Raw genomic sequence first — 16,799 nt, forward strand, 5'->3', positions numbered from 1 at the left:
TTTTGTTGAAGATATTTACTGGCCCTTTAAGTTGGGAATCTTCACTCTCTTCTATACCTATTATCCTTAGGTTTGGTCTTCTCATTGTGTTCTGGATTTCCTGGATGTTTTGGGTTAGGAACTTTTTGATTTTTGCATTTTTTTTTTTTGAGACAGGGTTTCTCTGTATAGCTCCAGCTATCCTGGAACTCACACTGTAGACCAGGCTGGCCTTGAACTCAGAAATCCACCTGCCTCTGCCTCCCAAGTGCTGGGATTAAAGGTGTGCGCCACCACTGCCCAGCTGATTTTTGCATTTTCTTTGACTGTTATGCCAGTGTTTTCTATGGTACCTTCTGTACCTGAGGTTTTTCTCTTCTCTCTTGTATTCTGTTGGTGATGCTCGCATCTATGTCTCCTGATCTCTTTCCTAGGCTTTCTAACTCCAGGGCTGTCTCCCTTTGTGAGTTTATTGTTTTTAGTTCCATTTTTAGATCCTGGATGGTTTTGTTCCTTTCCTTCGCCTGTTTGATTGTGTTTTCCTCTAACTCTATCAGGGATTTTTGTGTTTCCTCTTTAAGGGCTTCTAGCTGTTTACCTGTGTTCTCCTGTATTTCTTTAAGGGAGTTATTTATGTCCTTCTTAAAGTCCTCTATCATCATCATGAGAAGTGATTTTTAGATCTGAATCTTGCTTTTCCGGTGTGTTGGGGTACCCAGGACTTGTTATGGTGGGAGAATTGGGTTCTGATGATGCCAAGTAACCTTGGTTTCTGTTGCTTATGTTCTTATGCTTGCCTCCTGCCATCTGGTTATCTCTAGTGCAAACTGCCCAGGTTATGTCTGATTGGAGCCTGTCCTTCCTGTGATCTTGGTTTTGTCAGAACTCCTCCAAGTCAGCTGCCTTTGTGATCCTGAGATCCTGGGTGTGTTCGAGCTCCTGGGAGTCAAACTGCTTTTGGGCCCCTGAGATCCGGGTGTGACCAAGCTCCTGGGATTCTGGGATCCTCTGATCCTGGGCATGTTGGAGGGCCTGGGAGTGGAGCTGCCTCTGGGTGTTGGGCTGGCTGTGGAGTTTGTCCCCAAGGTCTGCTCAGGATGCCTGCTCAGAAAGTGTGGAAGGAACCCGTGCCACTGGTCTGGCAGAGTTCCTGCATGCCTGGATTCTGCCAGTCCTAGTTACTCTTGGTGTTGGGGACAGATGTTGTATCCCCCTCACCTCTGATCCTCTGATCCTGGACACACTGGAGAGCCTGGGAGTGGATCTGCCTCTGGGTGTTCTCCCATAGAGTTTTTATAGAGTCTTGTAAGTTGAGTCCACATGAGCCCAACTGTCATGTGGTTGTATTCTTGAGGGCATGGAAGTTAATTCTGTTGCTGATGCCTGGGAATGCAACCCTGTTGCTTCCCAGCCTGCCTCTTTAATGTTCATAATTCTCATCATGCTTCAGGATAGACTGTGTACTATTTACCACGAGGGTCAGGAAGGGCATACAGGTGACAGGCCACATCACAGGTGTGCCACTATGGGCCTAGGAATCCATGCTCCTAGAGACAGCAGCCTCTGGTGACACCGCCATCTCCAATGTGGTTTTTGTGGATTTTTGTACTAGGTCTCAAGCCTAGAGTCTGGTCCACACTAGGAAAGCACTCTACCATGGAGTTATTCCCAGCCTCCCATAGGTCTTTGTGTCCTGCCTGGGCCAGGAACAGGAAGAGGATGTTTCCCAGCTCAACAGCTCTCCAGAGCCTGGGCCCTCATCAGAGGCAGCACTCCAAGAGAAGTTCTAAGAGCACAAGGACAAGTTTAGTTCATGTTCCCCTCGATGATACTCTGCTGAAGGCTGGAAGCAGGCCTGCTCTGAGCTCCTATGGTGCTGGGATGGATGATCTGTGAGGGGACCTTGCTTCTGGGTCCAGAGGCCTCAGTGGCAGGAGGGAAAAAAATTCCCAAGAAACCTAGGGTTTTTGATTTCTTAAAAGTATGAAGCAATATAGAACTACCAAGAAAAACAGCTGTAATGTCTGGTCATGAAATCGGTAAAAGCCGAAGAGTCGTTGATGGGCCAAGAGCAAGGAGGATTTAGCTCATGGAAAGGTCTGATCATAGAAAGGAGACCACAGGAAACCGAGAGGGAAAACAGTTGAGAATCAGACAATCAGATTTTAAACTTCTAGATAGAAAGGAAAAAGTATATTTCTAACAACCCCAAACACTGTGCCAAGGAGAGGGGGGTACTAGAGAGGTCAGTGAACTGCATGCATTTTACAGAAAGCTACTGATACATATAAGAAACCAATAGGTATAAGTATTGCACTTAGAACAATGTGTGTAATGTGTAGCTGGCAGGAGAATTCTCTAATTTCAATGAAAATTGAAATAGAGGAAGTGTGACATGGGAAATATGAGACAAAAGAGCTGAAGTTCTATTATAGCAAACATATTAAACTTTCAATGGAAATACAGAGACTCTTGGCCTTAAAACCAAGATCTAATAATCACTTGGAAGAAAATTGTATCTAAGCCTCAAAAAGTTGAAAATAAAACAGGAGGGGAATAAGATAGCAGGCAAATATCCTGCAGCATCTAATGTGGTTGGAACAGAATCTAGAATGAACAATCTATGTAGCAGAGATGTCTGAATATTCCACAGGGGAACAGAGGACAGCATGAGTCTCTACCCTGTGCCCAAGCTGTAGTAAGGTGACCACCAATACCAATCGTCAGCATGCGACACATGGGACCTTCTCTATTTCCTGATGTTTTCCACTATAGCCTTCCAGTACCTCTTGCATCTGGGCAAGCCAAATTGAAAACCTGTGTGCCTTCTGCCAAGAGCCTGTGCCCTGGGGTAGTGGTACTCAACCTTCTTTCTTTTTTCAAGATTTGTTTTATGTACACGAGTACACTGTCACTGTTTTCAGACACATCAGAAGAGGGCATCAGATCCCATTACAGATGGTTGAGTCACCATGTGGTTGCTGGGAATTGAACTCAGGACCTCTGGAAGAGCAGTTGGTGCTCTTAAATGCTGAGCCATCTCTCCAACCCCGGTGCTCAACTTTCTTAATGCTGCAGCCCTCTAATACAGTTCACATTGTGGTGACCCCCACATAAAATTACTTTCATTGCTATGTCATAACTGTAATTTTTGCTACTGTTATGAATCATAATGTAAATATCTGACAGGCAGGATATCTTGTATGTGACCCCTGTGAAAGGGTCCTTTGACACCTCCTACCCCCACCTGGGTCTCAGTTCATGGGTTGAGAACTACTACCACAGTGGTCAAACCTCATACCACCTCTACCTATCTCATACCCAACAGAGGTCGCTTTCTCTTGGTTCATTCTGCCCAGCTTCAGAGCATCCCAAGTCCACCCTCTATTTCCACCCTTGGCTGGGTGTGACCTTCTTAGTCAGCTTCCCTGGTCCCCTTTAATAACCTAATGATTGAACTGGGCTAACCTGGGAAATCTAGGATTATCTTCCTAAAGTCAGCTGAGCAGAGACATTCACACCCCTGGCAGTGGGGTGTATTGTGGCAATCACCCCAAACCCAGGCTCCCAGAGACGAAAATAACCAAGGATGTTCAAGACGTGGCAAAACAAGGTTGACTTTCTCAGCAAGTGTGTAGAATGTCTGTTCCAGCAGACGGGTGATAGAGACCCCATGGCAGAGCTGGCCACAGGAGATGGTGCCAAAGTGTCAGGTTTAGGAGATGACAGATACATAAAGGGGCACACTCAGATCAGTAAGGGAAGCTTGCGCATGAGCAGTTAACGCTTTACTTAAGGGCCTTTGGTAAGTGGGACTCTTGAGGGAAATGACGAAAGCCCAAACTAAATGAAAATGATAACTGCCATGTCTGAATTCACGAGACACAAAGTGGTACCCAGAAACCGACAGACAGCCTTAACAAGCCAGGCGAGGACAGAGTCTCAGATGCCAAGTGACAGAGGGAAGGCCAGTGAAGCAAAGCAAGTACCAATTAGAGAAAACAGTCCAACAAAAATTAGTGAAGTGAAGAATCAGTATCATTAATAGCAAAACCCAAAGGTGATACTTTGAAAACAATCCACGAGATGTATTGATTTTTAACAGTACTGAGGAGAAAGAAAGGGGGGGGAGATTTATATAAAGAGTCTGAAAAAGAGAAGCAACTATAGACTGGCAGAATTGGCACCCCTAGGAACCAGAAGTGCAGGGAGCTGACAAAAAGCACATGCTCATGAGATGGGACTGATTTGTTTGTTTGTTTTTGCCATAGCAATGCAGACTTTGAGCAACCCAACTGATCATGTCTTTGATACTTTTGCTTCTGAAACGTATCCCTATCAAAACAGCTTTGGGTAATGCTTTGTAATTGTTATAGCGTTGTGCATTTTAGGATCATTCTAGGATGTGGGTGGCCTGTCTTTATGGCAGTGGCAGTCAGGACCACGGCAGTCAGCGTGTATCTTGGCAAACCTGTTGATGTGTGGTAATGACTTGCTATGGCTCTTGACCAAGTCAACTGTGTACCTGGTACCGAGTACTGGGCCGGCAATATGATTCCTCAGTCTCCCTACCCCACTATCAGGAAGACATCTTACTTGTCCTTCCAGATTGAGGTAAAGCCAGGTCGGTCAGAGCTGGCAGAAGATGGCTTCAGGACTCCTAGCAGGCTGCCCGGCTTGTGCACCAATCTTTCTAGTGCTAGGGCCAGCCTGAGGAGGAGTCTGAACCTCAAGTCTTGGGGAGTTGCCTGATGTCCAGATGACATGGGCCATTCCTCAACTACTCCCAGTCCTGTAGCAGAAACACTAAAAAACAAAATTATACATCCAGCCAATTCCACAGCTGCCAGAGCACTGAACTCCTCTGGGGCTTCCTGGCTCCAGTTCTCCTCTTCCCCACACACGAACTGCCATAGAACAGACTGTGCTCAGGCAGGGGGTACGCATCTGTCTGCACATTATCCTCAAGGATGTCAGGTGGAGCCGAGATCCCCTTACCATGGTCACATCTCACCTTCAGCAAACATCAGATGCAGAACACGTCTTGGCCCAGTAAACTCTACGGAACCATATTCCCCTGTGAGCCATGACACAGATGTTGGGATGTCTCCACTAGAAGGAATGTAGTCCCCTGCCTCTGAGGCTTCACCATCCTTGCCTCCCCTGGCCCTTGAGGCGTGGGTTGGATTTCTGTTTGTAGAGAAGACCCGAGTCTACCTCACCAAGCACACCTTCGAGCCAGCACCCACACACTCCCTGAAGGACATCACCACCTTCACCATATAACGAACAAGAAGCCAAGCAATTTCAGCCTAGGGCTGGGTAGAGCTCTCTCACTCCATGGCCTGGCCTACAATAATGCACCCTAGGCATGTGCTTTCACCTGACCCTCTCTCTAGGGGCATGCCCGCCTAACTCCTCACTTGCCCAGCCCGCCTGACACCTCACTTGCCCAGTGCCCCATCACCTTTGGGGCCTCCTGTTGGCCCCATTTAATCCTGAACTTTTGATGCCCCTATGCTGGTTTTTTTTTTTTTAAACCTTACTTACACAAAAGCTGTTCTTTCTTACGCTATTCCTGGTTGACAGGCCCAGGGAAAGGCTCGTGTCCTGAGTCCTTGTCATCCCTCAGACCCTATGTCTTGGTGCAAGTGAGTGTGGGATTGAATTCTGGCCCTGACTCGCTGAGCTCGAAGAGTGGTCATGGAGGCTAAGCTCCCATTTGCTGCTACACTGGGCAGCATCCACAGTAGAGAGCAAGGGATAGATCCAGGCAACGGTGTTAGATTCCTGGCTAAAACACAGGTCACGTGCCTGGGGTACACCTGCTTTCTCAGCCTGGCAGGCAGGAGAGTTCCTCCTGCCAAGATGGATGGCTGCACACCCCAGCATCCTGTCGCAGGTCACCGTACCCAGAGGTGAGGACAGGTTCTGGGGCAAATGGCATATGCTGGACAGCTCTATCCTTTCTCCCAGCCTGAGCTGGTCTCTGCCATGCCCTTCTTGTCTGAAATCCCCCAAATCAGAGGTTGGGGGTAGGTACCAGGGCCCTTGGAGCTGGGCTAGGGGCTACAACAAAGTTGAGCCCTGGGCAACTGTACCTCTGCCCCGACCCTCTGAGTTGAGCACTAAGAGAAGGGAGAAGTGGAACTTCAGTGCCAAGTGGTGACAGTGAAGAATGGCCCATTGGGGTGGTATAAGGCTATATGGATGGTGACCTGTGAGACACAGGCAGTCTCCATGCTGGGCAGCTTTACAGGTTGGGACCTGGTGCTCTAGGACCTGGGCAAGGACAGAACCCAGACCTTCTTACTCTCAGACTGGGTACCAGTGCATCTCACAGGGGTGGATGGGCACTGAGGACAGGGTAGCACAGAGAAGCCAGAGCCATGGGGGAGGAACACGACATTTATTGAACTCTGATGGTTGCAGATGAACTTTCCGGCAAGTCCTTGTTCTTAGCCATCTTGGAAGACACCTGGGGGCCACAAGTGCCCCCTCCCCGAGATATCCCAGTGAAGTCAGGGTCCCACCCCACCCTCTGGCACTCTACCCTGCTCCTTAGGTACACCCCAAGTCCCTACTCTTCCAGACATTCCCTGCAGGTTGCAATAAAAGTACCTCTGATCCCTGCGTACAACCTAGGGCGGAAATGAGTCAGTAGACCGGGTAAGAGAGGAGGGCCTCTGAGAACAAGGGACAGCAGGACATGGGAAGTGCTGTTAAAGCATCAAACCAACTTTGAAACAGACAGTCACATGGATACTGAGGGATAAATCTCTGAAACATCACATCTGGGAATACGTTGAGCAGTAAAGTAAAGAGCTGCATGCCAATGCGTGGAGGGCTACACTAACACAGCGCACAGGGCCTGAGTGGGCAGACACGCACTATCATCTGTAAAGAAAACGCTCTATTCATATCTGCAAGGAAGGACAGGCAGTCTGTACAGTGTGCCAGCTGGTGAGGCTGCGGGCTGGAGCCATCCGATGTGTGCAGTGGAGGGCCTTGGGTAGGTTAGAGTGCACCCATCCCGGTGACCTCAGACGTCAGCCTGGAACAGACAAAGGCATGGGAGACACGTCACAGACTTCTTCTGCGATGAGATGGGTGTGAAGCAGTAGGGGGAGGGCACCTTTCCATGTCCAGGGGATGAGCTGTTACTTTGTGGCCATGGGCTGCAGGACCCACCACATAACAGGTGGAAAGTCTGCCTGACCAGCTCTGTGGCACTTCACCTGGCCCTGTGCCTGTCACTCAATCTTGCTGAGAGTTTGGATCCTTCCAGGGTAGGGCACTGGGCCAGGGGCTAAGCACCCAGTTGGCTCCAGTGGGGGCTCCAGATTTTTAAGCAGGGGCTTCAGGACTGTCATAGAAGGAGCCATGACATGCATAGGAACCCTGTGCTGTTTCAGGAGGGTTGCTTATACTGGATTTGGAGCAGGCGAGGCAGGAGCCAGGCATTTTCCCTACATCCCTACCCCCAGACTTACTACAAGCCTGCCAAACCCCTTGCCTAAGGCAGATGGGCATAGCCCGAGTACAGGCTGGGAAGAGGGAAACAGGAAAATGGGCACGCCTCTCACTGTAGCTTCCTAGTTCCTGTTGGTGAACAGAGTGGCCCATGTCCCTGTGGAGGCTGGTCCCCATCACATCTCTCCCCACATGCCTGAACTTCTACTGTTATCACTCAGGGTGTAGGGCTGTGAGTCATAGCTAGTGAGGGCCCAGCCTCCGAGGAATTGCTCACCTAGCGTTGATGAGATACTGGGCAAGGCTGATGTTGGCTGGGGTCCCTGTGATGGTAATCTGGCGCTCTGATGACCCTTCAGTGGCATTGGCGATTTTGATCTGAGCTCCAGACATCTGTCGGATTTCATTGATTTTGGTGCCTTGGCGTCCAATTATGCAGCCTATAAGCTAGAAGAAATGATGGAGGCATCTCTTAGAGAAAAGTCCCGCCCATCTCTTTTGGGGCATCTGTGGAAGCCCTGTGGGGACACCTCAGGGGATAGGCTAGGCTGGAAACACTGCCTATGAACTCAGCGCTCTGGAAGAACTCAGGCATTGCAAAGTCCTGAGCCTGGTCCCCAGGACAATGTGAGAGAGGTTCCAGTTTCACTGTTGACAGTCTTACCACCTCTGCTTAGTGTCCTTCTGGGAAAAGTCCTCACAAGGGACATGGTCATTCTCATATTGGCCTCCTCTACCTGGTCAGACGTGATTCAGGCTGAGTGGGGAATCCCACAGCAGCTCTGGCCTAGCTGGGTCAGGGCATTCTGGAGTTACCCTCACAGGGAGAGCGGATGTGCTAGAGAGTGAGCTCCACAGACACCTAGGAGCACCTGAAGTTCACTACTGCTGAAATCTATCCATTGGGGAACTCAGATGAACTTGAGGAAAAATCCAAGTGTTTGCATGGTGAGCTCTGTTTAACGGATGCAGAGACCTGGGGCCAACGAAGCCATCAGGAGCGTGGGCCACTTCTCAGGCAGCTCAGGGATGAGAGGGCCCTCCATCCTGGAGGTCAAGCTCTTTCCTCTGGCAATAGCTACAGTTGGGTATGTGTCTCTCCGGTCTACTCTGTTCCATGACGGGGGCATCGTGGACCCCAGAGAAGACTGCAGAGGAGCCAGCCTGAGGTCTAGGCACAAGCTGCTCTCATGCACTGAGATGCCAGGCAGAAGGCTGGGCTGGACCTGAGGTACAGGAGGAGAATCTGCTCCCAAACCTGCATGATGAACACCAGGCACCTGGGAGAGTGGAGGCTCCTATCCTGAGGGGTGTGTGCTTTGGCGGAGGCTCCTGTCCTGAGGGGTGTGTGCTGTGGCGGAGGCTCCTGTCCTGAGGGGTGTGTGCTGTGGCGGAGGCTCCTGTCCTGAGGGGTGTGTGCTGTGCGCTCTGCTCCCCATCGTGGCCATCTGCTGGTTATCCGTATTTCTCACTGAGCTCTGACAACGAGGCTATCTGAACACAGTGAACCTCTCCTCCAGAGAAGCCAGTTCAGCATCTTGCCTTCTTATATGTCTCTGGGCCTCACCCGTCTTCATTTCTCAAGTCCTGCCTACTACTCTCCGCTCTGGCTGGGCTCTGCCCATGGCCTGCTTCTCATGCCCATGCCAGTCTGACCCTGTAGCAGAAAGGAGGGCTTCCTAACCTGCACACAGCTGTGGCTCAACTGACCTGCCTGCCTGTGCTCCGTCCTTCTGGCAGAAAAGCTATGGGGGCTCTTCTGTGGTCAAGGCTAGGTGAGGCAGGGTGGTCCCTGGGTGGGAGCACGGCTCCTGCACTGAGGGACAATTTGTGGCCACATGTCTTTGAAGATACCATCATTCAGGAGTGTGCACCATGAGCTTTCAGGCAGGTGCTCACAGCACAGCACCGGGGCCTTAAGTGCCCCAAACTGAATGTTCCAGGACAAGCTCTATAGCATTAGCCATATAGGAATGGTCTCCAGGTCTCCTCCTAGGAAGGCCATGTATCCCGGATAGAACAGATAAATCATCTGCAGATGGGGGAGGAGACTGATTCCACTGTGCACAGGAGATAGATCCAGACCAGTCTCTAGAAAGGGTCAGGATGATCATGTTCTGATTCCTTCCTTGTGTCCAAGAACGGGAGCTGCAGGTGTGGACCACTGGCCCTTGGAGGCCTTTAGCCTAGTCCCTTCTATAAAAGTCAGGATGAGTGGAAACCCTCTATGCCATAGATTCTATGGCCTTCCTGTGCAGGGTGAAAAAAGGGAAGCTCTGAATGATCTGTGAAAGATTCCGGGGTGACAGGACAGGCTAGGTCAGCCAGTGTTCAGCCACCGCACGGCAGCAGAGCAAACAGGTCTGCTGCTCCCCACCAGGCCAGTCCTGGGGGTCTTTTAGTCCATTTCAGGTTAAACAGAAGCTTGTGTCCCAGCGCTAGTGAGGTAGGGTTCATGTTAGCAGCCTTTCAAGAAGCCCTAGCTCCATCTGATGGAGCATGTACTGGTGAGCCCCTGTGCCGGAGGAACCATCGCACAAGGAGTGGGAAGAGGAACGGACAAAGCAGGAGTCTCACCCATGAAGACAGCCGCTAAGCTGGTCCAATCTCCAAAGTTCTCAGAGCTAAAGGCTGCACACCAATGCTACCAGGCCACCAGGGCTGACGCCTAAGGTGGCTCCTACAGACTAGGGAAACCTGAGGTTGTCAGGTAACAGGACAGATGCGTGGGGCTGGTGGCAGAGCCCCTTCCGGGGCCATCTATAGCCAGACGGGTTGGGTGAGGGTAGTGATAGTATTTCCTTGAAGTTCAAGGGCACCATCCAGATGTATCATGGTTTCTCTCCTGGCCAGTTTACTCTGCTGCCCAACTGTCTGCCCTCTACACTCAAGCCTGGGGTCCCCTTAGACTCTGAGTTTCCTGAAGTTGGTTCAGATGGAAGGGAGGGGCTGGTCTTCAAAGTCCAAGGCTACTGGTCTGGAGAGAGAGAAATTAGTAGGTCAAGTGCTTGCCACTTAAGATGAGGCCCTCAGCTTGATCTCTAGCTCCCAGATGTGGTGGCACATGCTTGTAATATCACAAGAGTCAGGTGGACCCCCAGGGCACCGTGGCCAGCCAGTCTAACCTAATTGGTGAGAGATTGTCTCAAAGAACAAAGTAGATGGCTCCTGAGTATCAACACTAAAGGTTAAACCTCTGACCTTCATATGGAAATATACAGAAACACATAGACAGACACGCATATGGGCACGCGCGCGCGCGCACACACACACACACACACACACACACACACACACACACACACACACACACGGCTCTAGGGCCTGCTGTATGAGCATGGGGACCTGTGTTTGGATCCTTGGCACCCACATTAAAAGCCAGGCTTGATGGCCACTGTCTGTATCCCCAGGGACAGGGATGGAGACACGAGAATCTCTCGAGCTTTCTGGCCAGCCAACTAGCTGAGAGAGCGCTCTAGGCTCAGCAAGATCCTATAAGATGGAGAAGCAACAGAGACACACACCCCAGCATCAACCTCTGGCTTCCACAGATGCCTATATGGGCAAATGTATCTGTACACACAGGCAGGCAGGCACTGACAGGAAGAGAGACAGATGGAATCAGACAAAAAACAGAGACTGAGTCTGACTAGCTTTAGGGCAGAGAAAGCCTCAATACTATACAAGTTGAAAAGGAGGTAAGGCCTGCATGGCCCACACAGACTGTCCCTTCTGCTACCCTGGCAGCCACTCTCAAAGACATGGGCTCTTCCCTGGTTCTCCTGGTTTGGAGCCACTGATTCAGGGACTGCCACTACCTCTTGAGACCCCTGTTCAGCCTGAGAGGATTAAGTGTGCTAACAAGCTCTTGAGACCACAGCTGTGGTGATCCCCAAGGTCTGGACAAATTGAGGGATGCTAGAGCAAGGGATCCAGACACCCTGTGACATACAAGCAACTTCTTGTGCCAGAGAATCTCAAACCTCCAGTATGGGTCATGTCACTCCAGAACCTTCCCAGACCACCCTACTCTCAAGGCCCCTAAGCCAGGGTACTGCTGCTGTTGCCAGACTCCCAGCCCAGCTCTGGTGCTGACTTCTGATTCACCCTGATGGTCCCACTTCTTTCTTGTCTGCACCCTTCATGGGAATGGTATCAGTTGAAGGTGGAAAAGAAGGGAGACAAAAGATGCACCAGTGGGTCCAGCCTTGAGGGTATCACTGGAACTGTGTGTGTGTGTGGACAGGCAGGGGGTATACTCACATCATTGGGAATGGTGAGCTCATGAGTGCTGGCCGGTGGGCTGGCATCCAGACCTGGGCATACCAAGGGAACATGATTAGGTTGGAGGAAAACCAGTTTACCGCCACAGCCAGATGGGGTCCATATTTCCTTGGGCTGGTTGGGGTGAAAATCAGCACAGCCCAGGGGCCCAGGCCCTGGTGCCACCCAGGATAACCCAAACTCCAGAGTTCTAAAACCTCACATCTTACATATACAGCCTGGCAGGCCCTGAGCTAAAGAGAGGGCAGGCATCACACCTCAGGGGGTTACAAGGCCATAAGTCACACTGGTCACACTGACATTGAGTGTTTGGTCTCCTCTGCTCAGGAAGACTTGTGGTGCTGTGCCCCACTCCATTCCACACTGAGACCTCATGTGGGTTCCACTGCAGGTGGCCAAGCACCCACTGATAATTCTGTCCAGAGGCCGCGGCACATGGCTAGGCCCAGCTTCTCATCTTTGCAAGTCTCAACTATATCACCAGATAACAGGCCACATGCTACTTCTCCCTACCTCAGAATCAGTGACAATACCCTCAAGGGACCACCACAGTGGAAGGTACACTGGCTGTGCCTCTGGGCTCTGTACACAGCAGCCCCATTTCAGCAACAGACAGACAGCTCAGGTCTGCAAGTCCTGAAACTGATCCTGTTGCCTTCAGACTCAGCAAAGGTCCCTGCATAGGGCTACTGGGTCCAGACTCCAGGCTCTATATTCTCTAGATGGCCAACTCTACACACACCACTTTAGAATGCCCCAGAACCCAGGTTGTCCCCTCCCTTGGCACTCTTACTTACTGGCCCTGCCTCTGCACTGACCCTTCAGTACCACATCCAGACAGCCACGAAACCCAGGATCTTCCCCAAGATAATCTCGGGGAGTCCCTACTACTACTACTTCTATTTTTTGTTTGTCGTTTTTCGAGACAGGGTTTCTCTGTATAACCCTGGTTGTTCGGGAACTCACTCTATAGACCAGACTGGCTTTGAACTCAGAAATCTGCCTGCCTCTGCTTCCCAAGTGCTGGGATTAAAGGCGTGCGCCACCACTGCCCAGCCGAGCCCCTACTTCTCACTGTGCCCCTTATCTTCCCAGCTCCCCTTCCAGTCTTGTTCCTTCCCACCAGCTCCCTGGATGGGACACCTCCTCAAAATCTCATCTCACATGGTTATTGGCTCCTGTCAGAGGGTGACCCCAAGGGCAGATGTCCAGCAGTCGGGCCCAGGTGGAATGAACAAACCCATCCATCTTAGCCGTTTACAAACTGAAATCTGCAGTTTCCTACCCCTCACCTCCTTTTAATAATAGTTTAAAAATACAATTATTTGGCTATTTAGGGAATCTATACACATTACAGACACAGGGACATATAAAATGTCACTTGAAAGTACTACTGGAGTGCTGGACAGGAGTTCCTGGGGCAGCAGGGGACATCTGTCTGATGTTACATTTGACTGCTCGAAGAACAAGAATCCTTTTTCAGGGACACCAAAGTTAAGTGGGAAGTTAAGGGTGTGTCTACTCAGGACAAGGCTTCAGAGCCAGCTGCACTGCCCTACGCAGCTAACTGTTGTCTTAGCACACACTCTTCCTGCCATGTTCACCTGCATATGTACTGTACTCTAGGTCTCTAGGGCCATGATCAAGTTGTCACACAAAAGCATGGTGTGACACCATTTCTGAGGCTGCATCAATGGCCATGTGTACCCACAGTGGCCCACAGGTCTGAAGTGTATGGTATTTCCCTCCTAGGACCCAGAAAACACACTCAGCCCCAGTCTATCTCTTTTCCCAAGCTGTTCCCTGAGTCACCGCATCACAGACTACATACATATCACCCCGCTGTGTCCTGGGAGCTGACATTTAAATGAAAACCAGAAGGTGCAGACACACCCAGCCCAGATCTGTCTTTTAAGAGTTGGTGTCTATCTCCATGGAAACCCATCTTTAAGAAGCATATACCATTCTGTGGTCCCCACAGTCATGTTCTCGGTATGCAGCCCAACACACTGCACAGCTGGGAAATTAGTGGCAACTCAAGGTAGGCCCTCCTCATGTAGGGGTACAATGCCTTAGGCTATTCAACTGTGCACAGGGCGGCTCTCTGTGCTTGCTCAGACACATCATTCACTAACAATGGAACACTTGGCTCCTGGGTGGTCCCCACAGCTCAGTCCACAGCTTACACCCCCAGAAACTATCTACAGTCAGCCAAGTTGGGAGCTAGACACTCAGCTGCCATAGGTGTGGGTACCCTCGTCCTCTGTACATGTCCCCTGGCCTGCTCCCCCAGTCCTGTGGTGTTTTACCTGACGACTGGCCCATCAGATTTTGAGCTTCTTCGGAGGAGTGTAAAGGCAGCTTTTCTCCTGGAGAGCAAAGAAGAGAGAGGTTTAATGTTTTGCCCTCAAGGAGAGAAGCAAGGTCCCTTCAACTAGGAAAGCTCAAAATATGATTGGTGCATGCACAGCCGACATGCACGGCCAGTGTGTTTTCCACCGGCCATAGGGGCGGCTCTGCTTCAGTGAGGGACATCTGAAGCAGATGCCCGGCCAGGCTGTAGCCAGCCCCTCTGTCTGCTTCACCACTGGCCTGAGTGCAGGCTAGCTCTGTCAGTGCTATCCTAGGAAGGGCTGCAGCAGCCAGGCCTGGGGGTCATTTCTGGGGTCAGAATGCTTGATGCAGGAAATGATGTGCTCCAAGCCTGGCCAGGAAAAGTCACCTGGGGATGGACTGTGGGTGACACAGAGCGCGGCTCTGCATGGAAGTCCCTCAAAAAGGCAAGAACACGGAAGCCGAGGGGCAGTAAAGTAGCCCACCACAGGAGGCAGACTGACCCGCCTGGCCTCAGCTGTGTGCAGCCCACTGCATTAACACTGCAAGATTCAGCATCCAGAGCTCTGGCAGCACCTGCGCTACTCACTGAACTGCAGGGAGCTCAGAGAGGAAGAGAAAGAGAAAGAAAGAGAAAGCGAGTCCCCAGGTGAGAAGAGAAGGTCAGAAAAGGGCAGCTGGGTACGTACCGGGGAAAGCGGGGTTGGTCTGTCCGAGGGGAGGAAAGGGGGTTTGCTGCATGGCCAACTGGTGGAGCTTGGTCAACTGCTGGGGGTAGGAGGGACACGAGAGCTAAGAAGGTTATTGTCATCGAGTACAAGTCACACCAAGTTAAAAATGGCAGTCACAGAACTTTTGCACAGAGGTTCAGAGGGGCCATGCGAACACATGGCAGACAGTGCAGCAGGACACAAGGACTTGGCCTGGGTGGAACCAATGGGCCTGGCTGCCAGCAGGCAAGAGACTGAGTGAGTTGTGCCTTTTCCTTACAGGCCTAGTGAGGAGGGGAGGGGCCCGCGGCCCTGGGGGCAGGGCTCTGAGAGACACAGAACAGGACCAGCAGATTCAGCCTAGTCAATCCCCAAACCTTGCTTTGGTTCTAGCTTCACACCAGGCTTCTCCCACCTCCTGGCCTGCAGGCCCCATTTTAAGACAAGGCAGTCTGGGTAGGGTGGGGAGCGGCTGGTAAATCTAGAGCCTGGCCTGCAAGCCCCTTCTTGTCTTTATATAGGGTGACAGGGCTTAAGAGAGATGTAGAGGACCCCCGAGGAAGCCTTCCACAGAGGCAGCATTGCTGCTCGCTGCTGTCCCAGCGGCTACACCTCGGCTCCAACCAGTCACTGAGCTTGTCAAGACAGAGCTTGAATATCTGATTCCATTGTTCTTTTTCTCTGAACATAAAGATCAGAGAATAAGAGACTAGGCCTAGCCACACTTTCCGAGCAACAGAGCAGGGTGGGTAGATGCTCTGAACCACACTACCCTTTTGAGAAGCTAGGGCACCGGTGCAGAGGACGGTACGAGGGCATCACAGAACAGGGGCCCATCAGACCACACACCCCACAGGAAAGGTGTTGACCCTTCTTTCTCAAACAGGTCCTGGCGAGGCTGCATGTCATCAAGCACAGGCTCTGGAGTCTGGCCTGGGTTCCTGCTGTCTTCACAGTTAGGTGACATAGCTGGCAGAGACTGAGACATTATCAGAGGGATGGGGTTCTCTGGATGTAGAGATTGTTGCTGGTGAGAGCACCTCAAACAGACGGGGGCCTGATCAGGGTCAAGCGGCTTGTCTAGGTGTCTCCAGCAGAGCTTTCCTGCACGCAGCCTCTCAGTGCAAGGCACCCTCAAAGCTTACATTAAAACCCTGTGAAGACTGGGGGTTGGCCTGATGCTGGCCTACAGGATGGCTTCTGGGGTACTTGCTGGCTGGTCAGCTATCTCCTGCTCCTGTCAGCTGAGTGTCAGCTCTGAGACAGTGCTCATAAACCCAAGGCTTTAGGGTATTAGCAGATCCAAAAAGCCAGCTTCCTTAGCCTGGCACTGGGCTACTCTGTCTTTCTCACATCTGATACTGCCCCCCCCCCCCGCCAAGACGGCAGAAGGACCTGGCTGCATCCTGAGCAGGTCAAATTAGGGGATGTGTGACTTGGGGTCAGACTTAGCTCAAAAGTCCCTTGAAGAGGTGGTGTATGACAGGCCATAGCAGGAACTGATACAGTACCTCTAGTTTCTGCTGTGTTGTACCGTATTGGCCACTATGCCAGACAAAGCCTAGTTTCCATATGGCCTACATCTGTGTCTGTTCTGACTCTGCATCAATGGGCATACTAAGCCACTAGAGTGGGACACGCTCGGCAAAGGCAGCAGAAAACGTCCAGAAGACCTTGTCACATCTGAGGATGTAACAAGCTGTCTTCATCTGCCTGAATCCCCAGAGACTTCGTATGGGGCAATGGTTGGTTTGAGATGGCAGGAGAACAGAATATGGAACAGGGTATATGGGCTAAGTGCCAAGGGAATAAGCTTGATGGATTTGATGTGGACTAGATAGATATGTGGGGTCTTGAGGCCTCAGCAATTTCCTCTGTGACTGACAGCAGTTTGTGGGGTGCTGCCTATACACCACTTAGGGTAAACTGTGAGCTTTGAAGGGCTTCCAAGCAGCTCGTACGCTCTATGGTTTTGTCTCCTGCTGGTCTCACAGGAGACACTCACCTGCCCAGGCTGGG

The 16,799-nt window shown here is 51.2% G+C and overlaps 1 protein-coding gene across 13 annotated transcripts in view; it reads right to left on the minus strand.

Annotated features, from left to right (window-relative positions):
* Positions 1-6,361: 6,361 nt before the first annotated feature.
* The window catches only part of Pcbp3 (poly(rC) binding protein 3), a 268,573-nt gene continuing 258,135 nt past the window's right edge, over positions 6,362-16,799 (minus strand). For 7 of the 13 annotated variants that reach the window (XM_029542528.1, XM_029542527.1, XM_021204316.1 and 4 more), the window contains 5 exons: positions 14,760-14,838; positions 14,046-14,105; positions 11,716-11,768; positions 7,730-7,899; positions 6,362-7,033 (listed from right to left, as the gene is read on the minus strand). In XM_029542528.1, the coding sequence (XP_029398388.1) occupies positions 6,997-7,033; positions 7,730-7,899; positions 11,716-11,768; positions 14,046-14,105; positions 14,760-14,838 (399 nt within the window). In that variant the 3' untranslated portion in view covers positions 6,362-6,996. The remainder of the gene's footprint in view (positions 7,034-7,729; positions 7,900-11,715; positions 11,769-14,045; positions 14,106-14,759; positions 14,839-16,799) is intronic. The other 6 variants (XM_021204317.1, XM_021204313.2, XM_029542530.1 and 3 more) reach the window with 3 other exon arrangements.

The sequence above is a fragment of the Mus pahari genome, chromosome 9 (genome assembly GCF_900095145.1).
Source record: "Mus pahari chromosome 9, PAHARI_EIJ_v1.1, whole genome shotgun sequence".
NCBI lineage: Eukaryota > Metazoa > Chordata > Mammalia > Rodentia > Muridae > Mus > Mus pahari.